The sequence below is a fragment of the Seriola lalandi genome, unplaced genomic scaffold (assembly GCF_002814215.2).
Source record: "Seriola lalandi dorsalis isolate HSWRI2012SDOR001 ecotype SW California unplaced genomic scaffold, Sedor1 jcf7180002054939, whole genome shotgun sequence".
In the NCBI taxonomy this organism is placed as follows: domain Eukaryota; kingdom Metazoa; phylum Chordata; class Actinopteri; order Carangiformes; family Carangidae; genus Seriola; species Seriola lalandi.
Genome location: NW_019525659.1, coordinates 1,375,613 through 1,401,156, shown reverse-complemented (window position 1 = coordinate 1,401,156; position 25,544 = coordinate 1,375,613). Strand labels below are relative to the sequence as shown.

The 25,544-nt window shown below is 39.9% G+C and overlaps 1 protein-coding gene across 1 annotated transcript; it reads right to left on the bottom strand.

Moving 5' to 3' along the window:
* Positions 1-2,235: 2,235 nt before the first annotated feature.
* Positions 2,236-24,080, bottom strand: ajm1 (apical junction component 1 homolog). Its single transcript, XM_023397823.2, has 2 exons — positions 23,922-24,080; positions 2,236-8,141 (listed from the first exon to the last, which is right to left on the bottom strand). The coding sequence occupies exon 2, from the start codon at positions 8,085-8,087 to the stop codon at positions 4,818-4,820; it is 3,270 nt and encodes a 1,089-aa protein (XP_023253591.1). The 5' UTR covers positions 8,088-8,141; positions 23,922-24,080; the 3' UTR covers positions 2,236-4,817.
* Positions 24,081-25,544: the final 1,464 nt, after the last annotated feature.

Below are 25,544 nucleotides of genomic sequence, written 5' to 3'. Positions count from 1 at the left end.
GGGGCTGTGGGGCTGTGACAGAGCAAAACTAAACCAATAATTTTCTCGTCTTTATTTCTGTTGATCTATCAGGAATGTTCTGGTTTGTTATTGATGAGTTATTGATTGTCTTTTACTTTTTTGCAAACTGCTAACACAGACATCTGCATTTGACTTTCATTGTCACTATGTCACTGAAACACAGGCACAGGAAATCTTCATGTAGCCAGAAAAGCATATCTATATCTATATCTATATATACATCTACTGTATATCTATGTCTACACCTATATATATATTTACATCTATATCTATATCTACACCTACTGTATATCTATGTCTACACCTATATCTATATCTACATCTATCTATATCTGTCTACACCTATATCTATATATATGTACCTATATCTACACCTACTGTATATCTATATCTACACCTATATCTATATCTACATCTATATCTATGTGTACACTTATATCTATGTCTACACCTATAGCTAAATCTATCTATATCTATGTCTACACCTATATCTATATCTATCTACCTATATCTAAATCTACTCTATATCTATATCTACACCTATATCTATATCTACACCTATATCTATATCTACACCTATATATATATATCTACATCTATATCTGTACCTATATCTACACCTACTGTATATCTATATCTACAACTATATCTATATCTATGTCTACACCTATATCTATATCTACACCTACTGTATATCTATATCTACACCTATATCTATGTGTACACCTATATCTATGTCTACACCTATATCTACATCTATCTATATCTATGTCTACACCTATATCTTTACCTATACCTATATCCACACCTACTGTATGTCTATATCTACATCTATCTATATATATATATATATATATATATATATATATATATATATATATATATATATATCTATACCTATATCTGTACCTATATCTTTACCTATACCTATATCCACACCTACTGTATATCTATATCTACATCTATATCTACACCTATATCTATCTATATCTATATATATATATATATATATATGTCTATACCTATATCTATATCTGTACCTATATCTATATCTACACCTACTGTATATCTATATCTACATCTATATCTACACCTATATCTATAGCTACACCTATATCTATATCTATTTATATTTATACCTATACCTATATCTATATCTACACCTCTGATGATGAGGATGAGTGGTCCACCCTGCCCTGTCCACCATGGCACTTTTTAACCCTCATGTTTATCTACCACATGCCTTAAATGCACAGTATGTATTTTGTGGTGTTTGGTGACATTTTATAAGAGTGGGATCATGGGAGTTGTTTTCTTCACTACCATTACCATAAGCTTCTCCTCATTCCTTCCAGTGTCAGTGGTTCAGCAGGTTTTTACCAGCAGCTGAATTATCCACAGAGGTCTCCTCCTCTCCATAACAAACAGACCAGCTGATTCTAACTGTTAAAAATGCTGAATAAAGCAGTTTCACATGTAAAGTCAGTGTTTCACCGACACTGTTCAGCGGACACGGGACATCAGTGAGGGGCTGGGAGCTGAGACTGCCTTCATAGCCTTAACCAACTCCTAAGCCAACCTTTGGCATCCTTTTCTAGAAAAATGAAAATCATTATAATCTAAAATGCAGATTTCCACCACATTTACTGAAAAAGTTCATGTCTCAAGGAGACGAAGCCTTTTGACTTTAATGACCTCTAGTAACACTTTGTGGATGACCTTTATATATGTATCTCAGCTGGTAAAACTATGAATAATAAAACCATGTATTTTATATGTTTTTTTGTGGTGAAATGTCCTAAATTCGAAGTTTACTCACTAACTTTTTCTAGAGCTTTAAATGAAAACCTGCCCAAATGTCCCATTAATCAGATTTATACTTTGCATTGTGAATCAAATAAATTTCATTGTGTAGCCTATAATAAAATATATCATGCATGGGTTTTGCTCTTTATTGTGAAAATATAATTGTGATGATTACACCAATAAATCATAAAGTATTACCAAATTCTTATATAAATATTAAAATTAAAATATATATTAAATATATATATATTTCAATATTATATATCGTATATTTTAATATATTCATATTTCATTATTACATTTTATATCATCAAGCCAAACAGGTTACAGACATTACATCTCTCCCCTGTGACATTGTCCTGTTTATAAGCAAAGACTTCACCTAAAGAACAGGCAGACGACAGAACCCAGAGTTCCCATTCCATTTATTAGATATGCTTTATAAATAGACACACTGAGACACATATGTTGAAAGTATAAAAAATACAAGATTACAGGATTTTCTCGACATGTTAGTGAGGTCTCTTCTTCATTGCCTTTGACATGTTATTATAATTTGAACGACTGACAAAAATGAAAAATTCATTTGTTTTTTCTTACACAGCATAGTAGTTTTCACTTTCACAAATCCATTCATCGAGCAAGTTACTATCATCAGTGTCATTTTAAATAAGATCAGAGCATAGAAAACAGAATCACATGCAGCCAGCGACTTTTCTCTGTACAGCACATCCTGTCAGCCAAACAGTGACCTCACCGTATGTGCTTCAAGTTTCATTTGACTTTGAAAACTTTGAGGAAATCTGATTTCGAAAGGAAAAAAGGTTTAAATGGATAAGAATGATTAATGACTGTGAGAAACCAGCTTATTGGACTTTTAAGTAATGAGGACTGATTGACAAATGCTCCGTCACATCTTCCACATATGTTCAGTCATTTGTCAAATGGGGTCAGTTTAAATAATTTATATCATTTCAAACATACAATATGTTCCAGCTAGACTGTTGCGTTTCTAAAATTCATCATCATCAGTATGCTAGCAGGAAATCTGTGATTTAGGACGCTACGAAAACAAAATGAACAAATGTAAAGAAAGAATGAGGCAACACGGCTGAGTTGCATTGATAAATCTTTCTAAAACATCTGCAACCAATGAGCAATATAATGGTTCCGATTTGCTAAAACCAAAAAGGACAGTATAAATCACACATAATAAACCTAGTGCAGCACAAATACACAACTAATGTCGTCTTCAAGCATTTATGTACCATATAGCTACTGTGCCAAATCTGGCAAACCTTGCTCTAAAGACAATAACTCCAGCTGCTAATTCATATATTTTTATTTTTAAATATATCTAAAAATACAACTCATCAACTTCAGTGTTATAGGAAATTGCATGATTTTTAGTAGATAACTCTCACTTTTCACAGTGTTTAAAACTGAACAGTACAGGCCAACACCTACTGTGTGGCTGGTAACTGGCACCATTTCAATTTCCATTCTGAAGGTTCCTTTCAAGTCCAACTTGGCTCCAGCAGATCCTCAGAGCAGAATTACAGAACTACTGCAATTAGCCTTTCTCAAACTGCGCCCTTAGACTCAGTCAAGAGAAAAATGTTAACTTTCAATATGGTACTCCTACCTAAGCAACAAGAAGATTTTGTGCCTGTCTTTATAACATTTCAAGTAGAACTGTCTCTTTTCCAGTTTTTCATTATTTTCTTATGATGAGGATTCATGTTGCAACCAAAAGTTTCAACATTTTATCAGAATTTTGACAAAAACTTTCTTTAGATAGATGTGTATAATATAATATAATATAATATAATATAATGTAATATAATGTAATATAATATAATATAATATAATATAATATAATATAATATAATATAATATAATATAATATAATATAATATAATAACAGAAACAACTCCTTGTACAGGAAAGTGGTGCTAACTCATGAAGCAACTTTGCATAGAAAGTATTTATGTAGTTAAGAAAATACTTTTCATATTTTCTAAAAGATACAGTGCATTGAGAAATTAGAGGGGCAGAGAGAGAGAGTGTGTGTCAAAAGTGGAGGTCAAAATTTAATTCTTTTGTATATTGGAGCTGGATATGTCCCCTGGTCCCTCATGGCAGGAGTGGCTCAGGACAACTCTGAGGGGCCGAGTCAAAGCCCTGACTTGAACCCAATTGAACATCTGGAGAGACCTGAAAATGTCTTTTCACTGACAGTCCCCATCCAACCTGACAGAGCCTGAGAGGATCTGCAGAGAAATGGCAGAAAATCCCTAAATCCAGATGTGCAAAGCTTGTTGCATCAGACCCAAGAAGACTCAAGGCTTTAGTCGTTGCAAAAAATGTCTGAATACTTATGTCAATGTGATATGTCCGTTTTTTTTTGTGTAAAGTGTAAATTCTGTTTTCACTTGGTCATTATGGGGAATTGAGTGTGAATTGATGAGGGGAAAATGAAGTTAAACAATTGTCATAAAGCTAAAACATAACAAATTGTGAAAAAAGTCAAAGGGTCTGAAGACTTTCTGAATGCACTGTATACCATTAAAGTATGTATATGAAAAATAGTCATGTTGTACGCACAGAAATGGACTCATTTAAAGAGGCTGAGTTACAAATAACAAATAGTAGTTGCTAATAAGTTGAAAACCAGCATGTCAGCTTAGAGAATCCCAACCAAAGGGAATGTATTGTAACAGTACATGACCAGGTTACAGATAAATGACTTGTGGTGGATAAAAAGTATGTATTTGTTAAAAACATTAAAATAAATAATGTACTGTAGTCATTCAGCACCTGACAGGAAATATTCTGATAATGAATAATACTGACCAAGCAGACATGAATATATATCATTTTGATAACAAAATACTTATCTACAAATGTTTGTAATTGGATTGATATATAAATATGTGTAACAATATATATGTATTTTTATACATATATATTTACAACAAAAGGTGCACTTAAATAATGTCATCAAGGAGATGCGGGGTGCCTACCCAGTCCAATGTTCTGGGCTCAGAGGCAGCCATGATCATGCACATAAACTGTTTACCGGTCCTCTTATCGATGGGATAAATAGTTGTGGGTGTGAACCTTCTGTTACTTTCCACAAACTCACAGAGCTGCTGATACACCTGTGGGTATTCGTGCCGTAGGAAAACCCCTCGAATTCGTAACTCTCGTTGTATATTGATAAAACAGATTTCCCTGGCCTTCCTGCCTTCCTCTCCTTCTTTGTCGATGTCTGCTGTTCCTGGTGGTGGAGTGAGGATCAGCGTTTCCATGTCACTCTCTTTCTTCTGAACCTTTCTCTCCGGGCTGAAGGAAGCCAGGGCAACCTTTGCATATTTTCTGACAGTTGGAGCTTGGTTCCTTGGTGATGGCCCATCAGGCAGTTGGTCTCCAACAGCAATCGATACATTCAAGATGAAACATTCGTTTGGGTCATACTCTTTGCCAGCTTCCTGCAGCTCCTTACAATACTCCCCTAGGTTGTCCTTGAAGCTTTCAAGCTCTCGAAGGGACAGGTATGTAGGAGACATAAGTAGACTATCCAGGCCATACTGCAGGAAATTACTGGATGATGCAGGGTTTGGAAAACCAAGGAAGAGAACTCCTCTACCTCGAGAAAGGTACCCAACTTTGGCAATACGGGAGAAGGCTTTGTGGACTTCAACAGTCTCCCGGCAGTGTTTGATGATGTGACGGCATGTGCTGCCAATTCTTCCATATAAGCAGCTTTCTTTATGAATGTCCCAGTCCTCCCTGCGACAGTTACGAGAACAGTAGTAGGTGTAGCAGCTGTGGCAGGATTTAAAATATAGGCAAGCATTGAATAAGGTCTCTGTCCTCCGACATTTGTTGTTGGAGCACATCATTGTGTCATCCTCATCAGGGCTCTGATCTGGGGAGCACTCATCTGCACTCTTCATTGCATCACTAGCTCCATCCATATCTCGAAAAGCATCAGGATTCATTCTTATTGAGGTTGGTTGCTTGTCAAGAGGAGCTGGTTCCTCTGTACCTGCCCTTGAGCTCTTTCTGGACAGAGATACAGCTTCTTCCTCATCAATTAACTTCTTTAGTTGATCCAGAATGTCCTCACTTGCCCTTCTACTAGGCGGCTTGTAGTCAGTCACAAGATCTGCCAGAAGCTCATCAAGTTGTTCTAAGCTTTGCTGTAGTGAGGCGTTGTCATGTGTCTTCTCTTTGGTTGAGGTTTCAAAGTCACAATGAGACAGTTCTGGACCCTCAGTACTTCTGGAGTCAAGAATGTCCCAACTAGCAGACCGTCCTTCAGCCTTATTAAGGTTCCCTGGTCGAATGTCATTATCAGTGATTGTTATCTCAGGGGTAACAAACCAGAGTTTACTAGCAGTGCTCTTTGACATCTCTGTTGGGCTTTTGTCAATTAGTGAATTATCAGACATTGATAAGGCTGCATAGCGTCTTGGCGAACTGGAGAGATTGACTACCACTGGTTGTGGTTTGTCACCTGTGGCTGCTGCAGGCTTCCTGGAGTCAAGAAGATCATCATAGCTCTGACCACGCTGTACAGGAAGAGGTTGTTCTCTCTCTACACGAGAGTTGAGAATATTGTCCCAGGACCTAGAGTAAGATTTAGAATCTGTGCCAATTCTTTGAGGTTCTACACATGGGTTGGCATACCAGGTTGTTAAGCCAGGCTCTTGCCGGACTCTGGTTGGAGTGACTTGAGATACATAAGAGGCAGGATTGGTGGAATAACCAGAAGCATCTGAGCCATACCAGTCATCTGTTTGTGCCTGAATAACTCTAGCATGTCTTCGGCCCTCTGTGTAATATGCCCTTGCTGGGATATGGTGCTCAGGTGGCATTGCATACATATCACTGGAATAATAAAACCTTGGCGGAGCAGTCTGGATTTGATAAGACCTGGGATCATCCCCATAAAATATTCTAGTTGGAGGTGTCTGTATGATGTACGGCCCTGGTTCAGTTGCTGTATAGGGTTTGGGATATCCTGTCTGCACAGGGTATGGATAGGGCTCCATCTCAGGATAATAGGGTCTTGTAGCTACAGCTTGCACCACTCGAGTCCTTGGATCTTGCACATATTGCACTTTTGGAGTATATGTTTGTCCCGGTGTGTAACGTTCATCATGAAAGTAAGAACTTGGTTGAGGAGGAGCAGTAGTGACATATCTCCCTGGGTCGTCTGCATAAAAGAACTTGGTTGGCACATTAGGACTAGAATGAGCTCTTCGTTCCCTTCCATAGTATTCACCTGATGAAGGCATCCTTTGCAAGGGAATCTCCATTGGTTGCAAGTAACTATTTGGCATGCTACGGGAATATTGATAAGTTTGCCGACTCTCTGTACCTAAAGAGTCAGTGGGAGTTGGTGTTCTAGAGTAGGAGAAATGGCGTGGAACAGTCAGACTCCTACTGTGGTGCCTCTGCCATGGTATGTCCACTTGAGGTGAAGTCTGTTTCCGTCCTGAATGATGCAATGCTCCGTCATCAGGTTTGATGTCCACCCGACACCTGACATGAGGGCTGGTTGCTGGTTTATCTAGCCCTCCATCCTCTGAATTATCAGCAGCAAAGTGAGGTGAATATCTACTGTTGTCACTCACTTGAGGCTGCAACTTAATGGGATGTACTTCATGCATGTGAGCCCTAGTTGCTGCATAGGATGACTCCCTACGTGGTGATACTTCTGGTCGCCAGCGAGAGTCTCTTGGAGCCCTTTGGGACTCCCTCCCCTTCCTCCCGGAAGATGAGGACCCTTCAAAAGACACAGGGGTGAGACTGGTCTGGACCCGAGGGGCACTTTTTGACCTGGTCCTTCTTTTTTGTTCAGGGGCAGTGATCTCACTGGCCATATCAGCAGCCACTGGTTGAGGAGTTAACCTATGGCTAAAAATGTCTGGAGCAGAAAAGCGGTATCTCTGCTGGCGGCCCAATGCATTCCAGGCAACATCTGGGTTAGCTGCATGCCTATCAGCCTTTCTGTATGGGGACTCCATTGAGTATTTGTGTGATTTTGGGTACTCCAATGACTTATAGTCAAAGGTACGGCAGTGCCTCTTATTGACTTTGCTCTTACTGTCCTCCAGTGTGCTGTAATTTATAGAATCACATTGTTTGGAGGGTTGCAAGGACTTGTAGTGTGAAGAAATGGGAATCACTTTTATATCTCGATGCACAGCTGATACGATTATGTCAGGCGGGTCTGTGCGTGTCATCTTAAAGGGACTCCTCTAGTTTTCTCCATCAAGTTGCTTTAATGTTGATGTTGCCTGGAGAGATAACAAAAATTTCAGTCAGTGACATTCATCCAACTATGCATGGAGAAAAAATATGATTGACTATGGCATACTTGTTAGCAGGTTAAGCCGGGCTCAGACAACAGGAGTTTTACAAAATTATTTTAAAATTAATTTCAATCAAGTTCACGCACAGAAGGAGAAACTTCTCTCCAATCTCTAATATGCACACAAGAGGGGGCAATGCACCACCTCATGTGAACTCATCTCGCATGATGTCAAGGGGAAGCAGATGTAAGCAAAATGGAGACTGTGGTACAACAACATTAGTAATACTTTGAAGTCAGAAAAAACAAAAGCAGAGGGTTAAACAAGTCTGGATGAGAAAATGGTCAACACTGGATGTATATTCTTCAGTGACAACTGGAGGTGAAATTTTAATATATGCCAACAGTAGTATGCTAGCTAATGTCAGAGTTGAGCACGGGACTGAAGTAACCATAATCGTAATCATCCAGATTTTTACTCCTAAATCCATGTTTGATATCATCGGGGCGGCCCCTATGAGTCTGCAACGTAGTTTGGAAAGTTTAAGATTGGATCCGTTAACCCCTCACATTACCAGGTAATCTGGGCCAGTACCAACCTAGATCCAGGACAGGATTTCTTCAGTGATTGTCAGGAGGGGGGAATTGGGGTTAAACTGGTCTAAAACCCCTGTAGTCTGGGCCTGGCTTTTGTCCCTTGACTCAATTTTGGCAGAAATATTAAACAAAATTCAGAACTGGCAGGCATAGCTGTGGAGCAAACAGCTGTATTGCTCACAAATGACGGGTGTGCACTGAAGTTAATTTTGGCAAATTCAGGTGGTGCAGGAATGGTAGAAAGCTTTCCAGGGAACTCTATCGCCGGGTTATAAATCATAAAAGGGCTTCAGTGTTATTGAGATGCCAACATTTAATTATGAAAATAAGCCCTTAACTGTGTGTTCAGGATTATACAGAAACATTAATGAAATGCTAATGTGATCTATTTTCACTTAAAACTGACCCACACTGAAAGCATTCACAGCTTCAGAGCTTCTTCACTTCATTCCACAAACAACGCTGAATACTCCTGGGGCCAGTAATGCTTGAAAGGTTTTGAACGAATGGAACAAACTACTCTGTGATCCTTCATATAGTTTGACGGAATTGCTCATTTGAAGTTTAAAATAAGTTCTTTTTAATGAGTTCCACTTCGTGCTGTCTTCAGTGATGGTGACAGCATCAAAAGTATACCCAAATATAAATGCTTGAGTCTAAATCTGTATTCAGCACTGGTTATTTTAACAATAAGCAGTACAGTGGCTGTGTTGTCTAGTTTAATACTTAGAAGTGTTGAAGTAATCCATTCAACTTGTGTAGTCCAATGTCAGTGTACTAACAGGCTTTACAGACCCACAACTTTACACTAAAAATCAAGGAAACATCATGGTAATCTTTTTTTTTTTATTTTTTTACCACTATTAGTGCAATAGAGCTTATTAGTGAAAGTGGGACCCCCATGCATCATGAGTGTGCAGAGATGCAATACACATTATAATGATAATAAAGTATCAGTGTTTTCTTATGATGTAAATCTACAGACAGCACTGAAAGCTGTTTACACACTGCATTCACGTGACATCCTGATTTGTACTTAGTATTCACTGTTTATTCATTAGATGGAAACAGCAGGCGTGCATAAAACTGTCTCTTGTCACATTCAGGGCAATGCAAATTTGCTAAATTAGGACACACACACACACACACACACACACACATACACAAACTTGTACTTCTGTTTTTTTGAGGACACTCGTTGACATAATGCATTCCCCAGCCCCTTACCCTCAAATTAACCATCACAACTAAATGCCTGACCCCAGGGCTTCGTCTACTTCAATATCATATCATCATATCACACTTGTATTTATTAAATCTCTCACTAAACGTAATAGAATATGGGTCTTGATGAGTTATTCTCTAGACTACAATGAGAGAGATTTGAGGCTATTTCTACACCAAAATATTGTTAAGAAAGTTAAAGGTTACTGGTTTCAGTTATCAGACGTCATCAGATGCACACGTCATCAAATGCATCAAGCGTGTCTCATATCACCATCTGACATTCAGTCAAATTGTTCTGCTCCATGATGACTTTTCAAAAGTTAATTTCTGAGGAAGCTAACATCCGACATGTTCTCGCACCGAACCCTAACCCCTGTGGTATCTGGACATTTCAATTTGATATACAAAAATACAGTTAGAGAGCGGAGCATGAAAAACAACTTCATAACTGATAACATCAAAATGTCCTCACTCTGTAAGATCTATAACTCAAACTGGTCCTCACAAACATAGAAGTACAAACACACACACATACATGTTTGTTTCTGTATCACTGCGGGGACAGCTAATTTACTTAATGCATTCCCTAGCACAAACTTTAACCATGGTTTAGGTTAAATTGACCCTCAAGTAGAAAGATAGTAAACTACACTGTTTACATCCACTGAATCACAGCTAGCAAAATCCAGGCATGTCTTACTTATGATTGAGCACCTGATGGCTTCATGAATTAAATCAAGCACCTTATTGAAGACAAGATGATGTGTTGTTGTGTCAGTGTCAGAAAGTGATAAATAAACAGAATGATTTTGTGGCATTATATAATATAATTTTTTGTTCCTCAGGAATCACAGAGTTATAACTCTACAGCTAGAGTTAGTAGAGTTCTATGGAAATCATTTCTAGCACAGCTTCACTGTATCTGTTCAGTTGTAAGAGAATCAGTGAAATTCAAATGACTAACTGTAAACAGAAGATGAATCGAAGAACACAGACTGGTAGATGAGCAGTTAGTCATTCAGGTCAGGCTACAGCTATTCATGCCACTTTGGCACTGCTCCAAAGTGAGGATGTCATTTTCTAATAATTATTTCGGTTCAGTCTCCTCACCATTCACATCTCCAAGTCAATCCAGTCCTAAGGCAGTCAAGACTCAATAAAGTCCCAATTCATTATTTTCTTCAGCTCTGCTACAGCAACATCATTCTACACTACATCCACCCTGAACCAGCTGATTTTGAAAACTGTGTTTACATGTGAAAATAATCCAGGTTATTTAAGTACCACAGTACAGTACGAGACTGTCCTCCTGTAAAAAAAAAACGAGCCGATAGGTTGTTGTACAGCAGGGTTTTATGACCTATGGCTACATTTTGTTGCTAGGTCGTAGTAATTATGACAGAAGCAAAGGGAAAAGTGGGGTGACGTAGTATAACGTGTCTTAACCCCAACCCCAACCCTAACCCTGAACCTAACCAAGGCATGACCGTTATTATAGTAACTGCAGCGATGATCGGTACACCACTCACAGTACAGTTGTGTGTTTATTATGGTAACCATGACAACCGAGGTCCGGAATACGCACGCTGCTGTAGGAGCACTAGGGGCGCTATTTCAGGAGACACTGCTGAGTCGTATCAGTGTTGAAAGAAACGATCTGTGTGGTTGTTCAGGTTGGAAGAGTTGTTGGTACTAACATTTAAAATGAGTGGTCACAAAGAAGGTTAGAGTAGACAGAGAGCTGTTTTCTATCGACAGTTAACGAATGGTCAGTATTATGGACTGTCCAAAATGGATTCATTCAAGTTAACTCTTATTACGTGAACCTTGTCTCCAAGCAATTACAGCAAACATGTTTTGTAGGAAATGTAATTGTGACCAGATTCACATAATGAGGATTTGTTGTTAATTTACATAATTAGCAGAATACACATCAATACAATGTTCATAGGCAACGTGTTTGTTTTCCACCAAATCATCTGTATGTTTTCTGGTTCTCTTCAGACTCACAGCGCCTGGTTCAGGTTAGGGACAGACCCTGGTCTGGTTTACCACAGAAACAGTTCACAGTGATTTCAGACACAACCTGTTTATTTACATATAACCAACACCACCATCTTCCACTGACCTCAACCAAAGATCTGTTGTTGCCTAAACCACAGATGGGAACTTGGTCTCCGGTGTGACAGTCATGTGCTTTGTATGTATTTGTTTTTGCAGTTTAGTTGTAATAAAAACACACTAGAAGACAGAGTTGTATAAATGAATCTGTTATGAACACAACACTGTCAATCTCCCAATGACCCAGCTTTTCGGATAGGTTATCAGCAGTGAGGAGCCAAGCTAGTAAGGCTAGCTTTAAGTTAATACACACTCATCCTGAGGAAGCGTAAAGTCTCAGTCTGCACCAGAGATATTAGTGAAAAAGAGAACCTAGAAGCTGAGCAGTCCCACTAGTGTGATATTGGATCCATGTCATTTGTTTAGGATATGTCCAGGCTTTAACCAGAGCTGAAGCAGCAAGAGGGGGTCAGGAGGGGAGAGCTGCAGCTAATGAGGAGAGAGATGTGGGGGAGGAGGAGGAGGACAACAGCCAACATGCTGCTGTGGGAGAGCCAGCGAGGGCAGAAGCAACAGGTGAGATTGACAGCAAACACATGATGAGAGATGTGGAAGCAGGGCAGGTCAGAGCAGCAGATCTCTCAGGGAAAGGAGCTTCATTTAGATTTTTCTGCATCTTGTAGACAGGACATCAGGAAGCAGCCAGCACAGAGGCTCTGGACGGGATCCAAAGTGGGTGAATATGCCTCAGTTCAAGACTTGGCAGTAACACACACAGCATGGCAAATTTAATTCAATTACTCACGAACCGTCAATGACTTGACGAAAAACCTGCTGTTTCCTGCTTCTGATCACAGTAACTGCATGACTTGATTTAAGGCTGCAATTGAAAAGTGACAGGTAGATGCAGAGGTGGAATCTGTTGACGATCAGCAACTTCTGAGAGAAGTCCTGATGATTCTGATCTAGAAAAATTCATGAATGAAGTAAAAAGTCAAGACGTTCATTAATGCTTTATACTTCAACAAAATGTATTTGGGCATCTGTTTGTAAAACCATAATCTGTATTTATAGGAATGTCTGTCAGACAAATGCAAGAAATTAAAAAAGTAGGATTAAAAAGATGCAGAAATGAAAAGACTGCTTACATAATAATGAAAAATACAAGCTGCTGTAACCCGTGAGAGAAGGAGCTGACCCAGATTGAGCAACTGGTCGAGCAGACGCTCAGACCGGAGCAGATGGAGACTGACTGTGGTGTTGACATGGATGATATCTTCCTAAAATCCTCTTCCAACTGCACTCAAGTGCACATTTGTAAATGCCCTTTTAAAAGAGTGCAGTTGTCAGAGTGCAAAAACAGTTCATAAAGGTCATATTCAAATGTAATGAAGACAAAAACTACAAGTGTTGCTCTGCTCCACTGTACTGTAAACAGTCAGCACACATGTGCAGTGTTTTATATATATATATATATATAGGAAATGGATCCAATTCAAAACTAACTTTCAACTCTGTTCACTATTTTAATGAATGTAAATGTGCTCAGTCAAACACATTATAAACTCAGAAGAGGACAGGAAAAAAACCATAAAACTTAAACTGCAACACCACAAAAAATGTAAAAGAAATCAAAAAGCTGAATGTAAGTTTACCAACTGAAAGTGTTGTGACCTCAAAGGTTATATAAATGCGTTTTTAAACAATAATATAGCAGCAAACATCTATTCTCTATGTGAAGATATAGTGGAGTAATGGCATCCTGAGTTGAGCTGGATTATCCAATGGGCATTATGGGCACTGGCCCAGGGGCCCACACGCACTTGGGGCCTGAGCGAGCAGTTTGGGGAAGAAAAAAAAGTTCTTTCTTTTTTTTTCTCTTTAAATTTCCGATAATGACACCATGTATAACCAATAAAAAGCACACTGAAATGTTTTTTAACCTAAACAGAATGATATAATTGGTCAAGTGCAAGTGTGGAAACCATGGTAACAACTCGCCCCACCCTTACACCACTGTCTTCAAATGACCCAGTGCTGAACCGACCGGACTGTGGAAGAAGTAGTAAGCTAGTTCAAAATGAATGAAAGTATTAGAAGTGGTTGTTTTAATGCAAGTTAAAAAGAGAAAAAAAGGAGAGGGAGAATCGGGATGAAGAAGTTGTGGAAGATGATGTGCAAGCTAACCTGGGACCAGAGGAGGCTACTGTTAGCAGTGCACCACAACCTGAGGCTAGCTGTAGCAGCAGCAGCTCACAGTGGATTTACTAGGTGTCTTACCCAGCGTTGTGGGGGGGCAATCGACGAAGATGGTCGCGCTGTCCTTATCGATCGTGGTGCTCTCCGCAATGAAATAGAACTATTCCATAAATGCCCTGTGCTATGTCTGAAAAGAAAAAAGAAAAGCCTGGAAATTAAAGAAAAGAAAGCCTAACCCTAATCCAAGACTTTGTGCTCAGGGGCCTCTGCATTCTTAATCCTGCCTGAGCAGAGAAGAAACTCACACTCCCTCTGTGTGTGTTGTAATTTGAGTTTCTCTGTTCTTTGTTTTTGAGACCAGAGCACAGGTGGACTGGCCATGGAAACTACCGGCTCAAATCCCGGTCAGCCGGTGGACTGTCAAAACATCCATAAAGTTATTAAAGTCTTTATCAGCTCCATCAGTGTCATTCGTACAGCTGGTCCCAGTGGATCAATCCAAGACTGAATTTCTTTCCCAGTCCGATTGTGGAGCCAATACTGGTCTGGTTTTACAGATAGGTGAACCCTATGAGCTGCTACAGGGTTTAGCTGGACTCAGAACTGTTTTTTCTTCTCCTCCATGTGTCAGTAACTTGATGGTTCATAATGTTACATGTCTGTTTTCATTAGTGACAGCTACAGTTGCATGCTAATATTAGCTATGTTGATGTTACCAATATTACAAATTTGTTTGGCAAATATTGCATGCTAGCTGGCTAACTGTCAGCATTGCTGTGGAGCATATCATGGCAATGCTAGCATCGGCTAATGGTTGGGGCTGGATTGTTTTTTGTTGGCTCTCGTGTTCACAGGGAAACTTTAGAGGGTGTTCACATTACATCACTGACTGTAAGATACGACCGAGTATTAGTGCCACAATGAAGAAAAAAAAGAAACGAGAGTAAAGTCGTAATATTACGAGAGTTAAAAATGTAAAAATTTCAAGAGAAAAAAAACATAATTTTTAGGAATATTACATCAACCAATCAAAGAGGTGAAACGACAGGCAGTATCAGTCTGAGCTGCTTCTGGCAGCTGCTGTTTGTCTGTCTGACAAGACTCAGTTTCTTCACAATCTTTTCAATGTCCTGATGATGATGATGATGGTGATGATGATGGTGATGAGCCAGAAGATGAAGTTTCTCTTTATTTGTGAAACCTCTGCTAAAGTAGAACTTCACAGGATGCTCCATGTTCCTCATTTTAAAGCTTCTGATATTTCCCCTCTAAAACAACATGGAACCTAAAATTATGATTTTATTCTTATAATATTATGTTTTTTTCCTTGTAAAATTACGACTTTATTCTCATATTAGCATTTTTTCTTTAAATATTATGATTTTATTCCCAAAATTATGACTTTATTCGCATAATATTTTGTCTTTTTTCTCAAATTTTCAGATTTTTTTCCCTCAATGTGGCCCTAATACTCCATCATAGTAAGAATCTTAATGCTGATACCAATGTAGTTTCCATACAAGGTCACATAAGGTGGGCGATTCCTTCGATCAGTAACATAGAGACACTACATTATAAAGAGCTGGTTAATGCCTCAAACTGATCTCGCTCAAGAGAAAGTGAATGACTGTCCGGTGTAATGGACGTCACTCATCCAGTGGAAGTGCAGTGGTGTTACTCATGGTCAGTGAGCATAGTGAGCAGTGGCTTTTATGGTGAGTTGTGGGTATTTTCTATGGACTGCACTGCAACACTGCACCATTGGCACTGAACACCCTAGAAAATGTCTGACTCCCCGGGCAGAACTAATTCATCCTCTCTAGACTCACCCTCCCCCTACATCAACATGCAACACTACACACTGATTCACCCATAGGCTACTACAATACACATTTATACCATGATATACTGGAGTTTTAAAGGAGGGGATCTCTGTTCCACAGCTGTATACTGTATGTGCCACCTTTAATGAAGTAGGGATTTGGGGAATTGCAGTGGCTGTAGAGGCATGGGTACAGTATATACCTCTGATATGGTTTCAGGGTCAGGGGCTGTTCTCAGTACAGTTGGGGAAAACAAAGTAAAGCAGAAGTTGACATTTTTGTTGTGTGATTTTTTAGATTTTATATAGACATTTAACAGGCGCTCATTGCCCATAAAGGATTTGGTATGTTTCTACCTAAATGGTATGAAATGCTAAAGGCAAATGTGTTGATAGTTGTTTTGAATGGACACACTCAAAGGCAAAGCAGAATGCAGTTTAGTCCACATTGATTTCTGTTGCTCTGACTGTGTGACGACTTCTGAAGAAGTAAAATGCATGTTAGCAACTGTAAAAAAATAACTTGTACTTGTAACTCTGGAATAAATTGGAATGAGGATAGTGTAGCCTCTCACTGAGAAGGGATCTTTGTCCAGTATGAATAGGAGGAATGATTACAGAAGAAAAGCCTTTCGCTGTTGGTACTGTATGGGCACCTGACTGGGGCAGAGAGGGAATAAAAATTTTGCCTGGACTTTTGACTCAGACTTGTCCACATTGGAGTCACACCATCACGTACAGCACATGTCACACTACCAGACTCAGATCATGAGATGATGGCCACACAGAACAACAGTGGGCCGTGCAACCTGCTCAACTGGGCTGCTCATCCCCACACATCCACATCTATCCCTCTCCATCTTGTCCTCTCTCGCTCTCTTCCTCTGTCTCTCTCTCTCTGACGTTTTATTTCTTTCACATTGAGCCATTTTGTAGCGCCTGAATATTGTGACTAATGTGAAAAAATGGTGAACTTATCCTTTAAAGGTTCAAAGGTTTAAAGTTTTCTCTGCTGTTGCATGTGGTTTCTTATCAGGAGCAGGTGGTGGTGATTGTGGCTTGACTAAAGCTTCAGCCATTGTTGTCTCTATAATACAATAAGCCCTCTGAGCAGTGCTATGTCTTCAGGGCAGATTGGCTACACTGAGTTCGGGAAGTGCTGAGAGTAGCTGGTTAGTGTGCTGAATTCAAATAGAAGAAAAAATGTGATAGAGGCAAGAGTTAACATTGTTGTTTGTTTCCACCTCTGGAAACAGATGTTGGTGAGTAAAGGAATGAAGTTTGATGCTACTTTTTTTATCCAAAACCAGCCATGATTTGCAAAATGTACCACAATCTCTATCCCTCTGTTTTTCCCATACATCACTATTTCTCTTACAAGGGTGTAAGAGAAATAGTTAATCCTGGCTTGGCAGCTCTTTTTTTGCTCCCCAGCTAATTTCATTAATTCAGTCTTTATCACCAGTGCTGTGTAGTGCTGTCTGTCACTCGCTCTGAAAACTGTTCTTATCTGATCTTTTTGAATCTTCCCAGATTCCTTAATACTGCAGGAAGCCACTGTGGTGATGTGGTGGATGATGGAGCCCTCCGGTACTCAGACTACATTCAGGTTACATACCCGTTTATCCAGAGTCATAGAAAATAATAAACAATTTGACTGAAATTTTGTCACAATTACTGTGTGAAGTCTTGAGTAATGGCTAAAAAGTGTTTTTTTTTTTTTGCCATTTAGGGTTTTTCTTAATGAAAGCTATGTCATATTTTAAACCTTAATGTTTAAGGCTCTGTCTTATGATTTGCTTTGCTTCCATGGACTTCCTTTTCTTAGGTTAGAAAATGTTTACAGTGAGGCGTGTTAAGATATAATGTGTGTAGTAAGATGTACCAAGACAACACAATGCTTGCAGGAAGGTGTCAGAGACAGTATATAGCAAGGTCAGAGGACCGAAGAAAATAGATGCCAGTCTTCCACTGTGTTGCTTGTATCACAAATTAGGTTACATGTCATTCTCCCTCTCTCCTGCTCATACAACTGGTAAGCAACTATACACTATACAAAGGGAGTGATACTTAGCAACATGCTAAGAATGGGTAGGAAGCTCCATTATAAGTCACTCAATGAGTGACGCTTTTTTTGTGCTCTGTGACCCATAACCCTGCAGTGAAGAAGCTGTTAGTTGAGGGTTAAATATTGAAGTCTTTCAAGCCTGAGAGGATGAAACTTTGCTGTTATTCAACCATCTTTAGCGATGGACCAGTAGAGTGTAAGTTTGGTCTTCAGCCTAAAATCTTAACCATTCTGACGTTAGTCAACAAATGACTATTGTGCTGTGATTATTATCCCTGTAATTTAAACAGGAAGCTGGTTTGTTTTGGTTGTAGCGTGGCCATACATATTATTTTAAAGAACTAGAGGTTTTAGTTGCTGGTGTGGATCGTACTGAATCTCTTCACATTACAACATACAATACATGTCATACCAGTGACATTGTTATGTACAAGTAAACACAGCACAAAGGCAAAGGGGTTATTTATCCACTACTCAAAATTTTTGTCACAGTTAATATTACTTTTGTGTCATACTTTAGGAGGCGGCATCTTTAGTGGCAAATTGTTGCAACAGGCCAAGGAACAAAATCAAAGTCAGTGTTTCCTCTCAGACATCACCATGACATTACAACAACAACTAGGTGTGGTAGAGTAGTGACAAAATGTATTTTAATCTAATTTGGGTGAAACATCCTTTTAAATAAATGACTCCATGCCTGGTTACTTGGCCTATTGTAAATACTGGATAGTGTTTCATATTCTCTATATATTGTACATCATCTCTGTTACATTAAATTTCTCACATGACCAGATGAAGGCAGTGCTCCTTTCTCTTTGCCATTGTTCCTAATTCCACTGGAGTAGCCTCTAGTATCACATGTCTGAGCCTCTTGACTAAAGTATGCCATTACATTTGAGCGGGCTAGCTGACTCTTCAGCTCTATAAATGCTGTTTCCGCCATTTCCCGTATCCATTTGCAGGATTGTCTCTTGAGTCTCTTCGATGCTCCTGATGTAGTGGCCATATTGGGGATAAATCTGCCACTGTAGTTTAGTAGCCCCAAGACGCTTCATATCTCAGCAGCATACTGGTCGGCCTGTGTTCTCTACCATATCAGTCCTTCAATTTGTTGCTCACATATTATGCCCTGTAAAAAAAATGTCCCATGATGCTAAAAGAATCTCTGCTGCAGATGAGATTCACACATCAGCTACTTATAGCACCATGGACCCATGTGTCACTAATATAGCCCATGGCTGAGACTACAGCTCTATATATGGATATGTGTTGTGTAGGAGATGTGTTTGCCTCCAACCTCATGATCAAAATTTAGTTTTTAATGTTGCATGATTCTGTAAATCAAGGTTTTTTTTAATTATTTATTTTTTCTACAAGATCTGCGCAGCAACTGAATTATGGTTAAGTTATGGTTAAAGATTCTGTAAATGATCGTCACTGCCACTAGAGGTCGCACCAGCATCTCAGACCACAACGAATGGTTTGTTGGCCTTAGCTCCACCTCTCCTCCCTTCACCTTCTCAGCCAGCAAGGTGTTACAAAGCCCATCGAAAGCCTCCACTAAACACACAACAAGAACCTCAGCTGAATGAAGTTACCCTTTGACACGAGAGCCAACAAACTAAAATTAACCACAACCATTAGCCCACGCTAACATTGCCATGATATGCTCCACTGAGACAATTAGCCAGCTAGCAATAGCAACATTTGCCAAACAATGTCATAGTATCAGTAACAGCAAGTTAGCTAACGTTATCATGTAGCAGATGTAACATTATGAACCATCAAGTTACTGACACATGGAGGAGAATAAAAACCAGTTCTAGGTCAAGCTGTACCCTTTAGCAGCTCGTTGGATTCTCCTCTTGGTAAAACCAGACCAGTATTGGCTCCACGGTCAGACTGGGAGAGAAATTCAGCCTTGGATTGATCCACTGGGACTGGCCACACAAATGACACTGACGGAGCCGGTAAAAACTTTGAAATGGACATTTTGATGGTAGTCCTCGTGAATAGTCAACCTGTGCTCTGGTCTCATCTCTTTATTTGTTAGAGGCCTTTTTAGATGAAAACATGGTTTCACTTTCTCCTGAATGCTGCATACTATCCAGTGCCATCTCACTTGTGGGTGGTCCCTGTGTTATAAATGTGGGACGGCCAACAGTTTAACAGGGAGAGACTTGTATGATCTATGAAATAGGTCTCAGTATGATATGATAATAAATTGGTATTAATAATCCTCAGCTTCTGAGATGACTGAGAAAGGGTCAAAGACACGTGAACAGACGTCTGACTGATCAGACAGCTTAAATCAGGAGACCAGTGTGCATGCATACATGCTCATATGTGAGACAACAGATTATGCTGAGAGTCAATTCAGTCACTGGTAGCTTGGTTTAATCTACTGGTGCAGCAATGACGTATGGGTGGCTGCTATTTTTGGACTATTGTGTTATTATGCCACCTAGCTGCAGGGCAGCACTGTCAAAATTGATTTAATCCATAAAAAAATCTATTTGTGTGCAAACCAACACAACGAGAGACACAACTACTTTCTACTCATTTGGGTGCATATTTACGAAATGTGGCCACAGGTCGTTGGTGCTCAAATGGTGGCTCACGTAGCTTCCATACAACTTCACCTGTTCCGCAATTTTCAATTTGTCCAATACTTTGCTTTATCAACAAATACCTGCAAAACTAATGACAGTCCCATTTGTGTGTAGTGCTTGTTAGGAAATGTTAAATGTTAGCTTGCTAATACTCTAAACTAAAATGGTGACCATAGTAAAAATTATACCTAGGCAAAGCTACGATATGAAAGTTCTTGAAATCAAACCAGCGCTAGAATGAGACTCTACTTGAAAGCACTACACTCCTCCAACCCCTCCCCCTCCCGGCTCCCAGCCCCTCACCTACATTGTTGTGTTCGCTGTCTCAAATAATGTAGGAATAGAGAGCTTGCTAACCTGTGAGTCATCCATAGCAACATCTTTCAGCAGCTAATAGTAGAATCAGTGCAAGAGGAATAGTAGTCCAGAAGTGTGCTCAGGTACTGACTAACAGCTGCAAGCCCATAACTTTAACTTTGGCCTTCCCTGATTGGTTAGCATAGAAGATCTGCTGTCAGGTTGCTCAATGACTCAAGGTCAATATGTGTTGTTATGAACATGTAAGCATCCTGATATTAGTATTCTGCTCAAACAGATAGATAAATAGATTTGCTGTTGGCAAATAAGACACACTTAAAACCTAGTATATGGCTGGACTGTGTATCTTCAATGTGCAAAATTGAGCATGTAGTTGAGGTTGTTGCTAAATATCACTATATGACGTAATGCGCTAAATAGCATATTCATGACGTCATATCTGCCTTCAGCCTAGTGGTTTCTGGGGGTTTCAGCTCTTTAGCTGTTGTGCTCCCTCCTCTTCTCTGTGCTCACATATACAGTATTTTAATACAGCTGAATTCACATTGAAGCTGTTCTCATTAACATGTTTTTCTGTTTCCGTTGTCAGACAACAGAAAGTATGAAACAGTGACTGAAACGCAGCCCATTAAGACTACATGTTAACCAACAGTCACTTCAAGGCCAGGCATAGAGAGGTGTGCCTGTGGAGGGAAAGCCCGACCTCGTGCTGGCGAGTCTTATCTAAGGTTTGTCCCAAAATCGCTAATGCTGTTTTTTTTTAAAAAAGGTGGGTCTGAAAAGTTGGTGAATCTAGTACTTAATTTTATGTGTGTGACACTGAGGACATACAAATGAGGGATCCAAGGCTGCGTCCACACTACTACGTTTTCATTTTAAAATGGCATTTTAAAACGACAATGATGTCCACACACACCTGGAAAACACACATACAGGACCATTAAACGGGAAGCAGATTAACTACTCTGCAGTTGATTAGTTGCACAAAATCCTCTGAACGAGGAACAGCAAAGACAGTTGTAGCGTTAAACTGAAGAATGTATGTGAACAACAGCTGCTAGCAAAGACAACAAGGTCACTGTGATTCATTATCATGTTGTATTCACCACTGATAGTCCAGGCTGATGAGAGCCAATCAGGAGAGACCGTGGGTGTCTACATCATCATTTCCAGAGGACTCAGTTTTCATCTCTCCAGGCTACAATACAACCTTAGAGTTTTCAAAATAAAACACAACCCCAGAGTTTTCACATTAAAACAGGTCCAGCAGAGTTTTTGGAAGTCTCAGTTTTCAGGGCTTGAAAACTCCAGAGTCATGTGGACGGCAGGAGGAAACGTAGGAAAAGCAATGGGTTTTTAAAATGAAAATGTAGTAGTGTGGTCGTCATGGAGATTTGCCTTTTTGCCTTCGTTTGCACAAAGTTACGATTTTTGACTTGAGAACTCCCCTCATGTTTTTAGCTTCACCAGTCAGTCGTTGGTGCCTGCTACCTCACAATTTAATGGTGGATAGTTTATACATATAGTTTAGATAATTAAGGATAAACTTTGCATGGCACCACCTTCAGTGTATCTTCATCATTAGTCTTAAATGAATCACCTCATTCACTCACTCATCCCTCTTTGGTGTGTTTGTAGGCACTGGGTTTGTGTTGGGTTTGGCCTCTGCTGCAGTTTCCACCATCAGTACAGTGTCTTCAGAGACTAACAGTATCCAGGCCACCTGGACGCTGCAGGCTGACTGTGAACCTCTCTCTGCTGATATCACTTATTGAATGAATTATACAAAGACAGTGCTGAAATGATCACTTGATAAACTGGTGAGTGACTGACTGGAAATTCATTCATGACTAATGTTACATCTACCTGGGGCAGAAAATACCTTTACATTATCTTTTGATAATAAAAATCCCAAACGTGTGTTCCAGCTTCTGTGTGAAAGTTTGCTGCTTGTCTCTTTAAAAATTGAAGACTGGGACTGTTTCCCATGGACATTTGTCAGTAGCTTAATAATTAGTCAGCTGGATAAATCATCAGTATGGTCCTCAGGCCTGTGGACAAATACATAGGAAATGCTCGAAATTGTTCCAAAAATGATACAAGTGGGAAGTGATGCATGGAAATGAAGATTGGGAAGAAATAGTAAAACTGGCTGCTGTGGCTGGATATAATATCTGTGGATGTATCTGCACACAGACCGTGGCCTCTATAGAGCTCTGCAACATCTGGCTAAGCTACTCTGCCGGTGTGCTCATGACGAAACCAGAACAGCCCATGCAACCTGTGTAACCCTGCAACAGCGCAGTGCTGAGGACCTGCCTTATTCCAAATGAAATTAACATTGGTCGCAGAGTAAAGCATCAAGTCCGAACAGGCGCATTGACGCTGCGTAGTGCTGAGTCTCCTGACTGCTGCTGCTGCAGCTGCATGAAGAGCTGCTGCCTGGAGCCACAATCCTGATGAGGATGATGTCAGTGTTCAGGATGGGAACACGTTAGTCCAACATCAGCCAGCAGGGAAATGACTTCAGGAGTCTAATGAAGGGGACACACAACCCGCGGCAACCCTCCGTGCTTCATCACACAAGCTCATAACTAAAACCCCACGCTTTGCTAAATGGCTAAAACGAATTTAATAAGTGCACACATCCGAAAATCTGCGCGATCATCACCCACCGTGTGGAAAGTATATGACCGTCGCAGTGATGTCAAATCAAACATGTATGAGGAGGGGAGCCAGCGCAACACGACGCGGAGCGGGTTGTGGTAGTAAAACGCATCATCTGATGTGTGTGTCCCCGCAGAGCCGCGGCGCGCAGAGCACGACAACACGGTGCTGCAAATCAAAAGCTCCACGTCTTACCGCATCAGCCCGGAGCTGCAGCCTCAGCTCATCCATGGTTCTGTCGAGGACGGTGGTTTCCCAATGACGACATCGGACATGTGCAGAAGGTGAAAGTGAAATATCCGCGTTAACGTCCTCCTCCCTATCGTTACATCGTTGGAGGAATCCAACGATGGCGCAACCCCGCTGCACCATCCACATCTATGTGGCCGCAACCGCCCTCCCTCCCCCCACCTCTCCCTCTCTCTCTCTCTCTCTCTCTCTCTCCCTCCCTTACTCTCTCTCTCTCGCTCGCTGTGATTGCCTCCGTCTTCATCTTCCTGCCTGAGAGGAACATATTTCAATCTGTTGTGCACATTCACGCTCTCATCAGGAAGTGACATTTGGGATCAGGCAGATTAGTAAATGGTGAGGTTTAGGATCAGGTCTAGGATCAGGTCTTAGTCAGGTTGAGCAGGTTAGAGTAGTTTAGTTTAGGTTCAGGTTAATGTAACCATCATATATGACAGTATAACCTTGAGGTGGATTTAGACTGCATTAGTTAGTTGTACCTAATAAACGGAGCCAGCTGAGTGTGTTTATAATCCCTGCTTTCTACCAAACCATTTATAGATCAAATGTTTACTTGATTAATTGGGAAAATAATTAGCTGGTAATTATTGTAAATCACTTACACTGAAAATTGTTTAATGTTTATGTTATTATGTTATTAAAATGCCACGTTACAAAGGGGTTTACGAGTTGTAACTTAAGGGTTAATAGTCAGTTAATACCTATAATGAAGTTTCAAAACATTAAAAACAAATCTGGGTTTGTCAGGTTGTGATAAAGTCATTTTATCCCTCTGAAACGTAATAATGTCAGTACAAAGGTTGGATATTTGGATATTTATTTCTATTAAGTGGTTAGTTGTTGATTCATGGATTGTGGTTCTAACTGCAACGCTTCATCCAGAAGAGATCCAGATCACAATATAGGCAACACTTTATTTATCCAGGTCTACAAAATAAGATATATCACAAAAAGAAATATTAATAACAGAGATACAAAATTTCAGTGATTTGAATATATTATATTACATTCATGTCTGTATTTATATGGACAACAATCAGAATGTGTATTTAAATGCATCTAAATATTCATTCAAATATACAACCAACAGACAATAAGGTGACAAATTATAAGTGCATTCTGTTGTAGAAGTTAAAGAAGAGATCAGCATGGGAAAAGCTGAAGGTCTGAAACATATGTGTCATTTCAGTTTAGGTTTTTCTCGTGTGTCAGTTCAGATTCGGACCTGATGGTGGCACTAGAGGAGAAGGAAACAGCAGACTGCATCAGAATATGGTGATTAGTTTTCAGCAGATTCAGCTCACTATATCATGAGTTAAAAAGCTGATCAACAGTGAATAGTGGCCTGATCAGAACAGAGCTAGCAGAAAGGTCAGGGGTCATCCTCAGGCTCCACCACAGCACAGCAAACGTGAGGTTAGAGATCAGGGATCGTAGCCTGAGTCCCGCATCACACAGAGAAGACTCTTCAGGCAGCAGCAGGTTTTACATAACACAGCACTCGGGTGACCACCTCCCTCTCTCTCTCTCTCTCTCTCTCTCTCTCTCTCTCTCGCTGACACTGTCGTT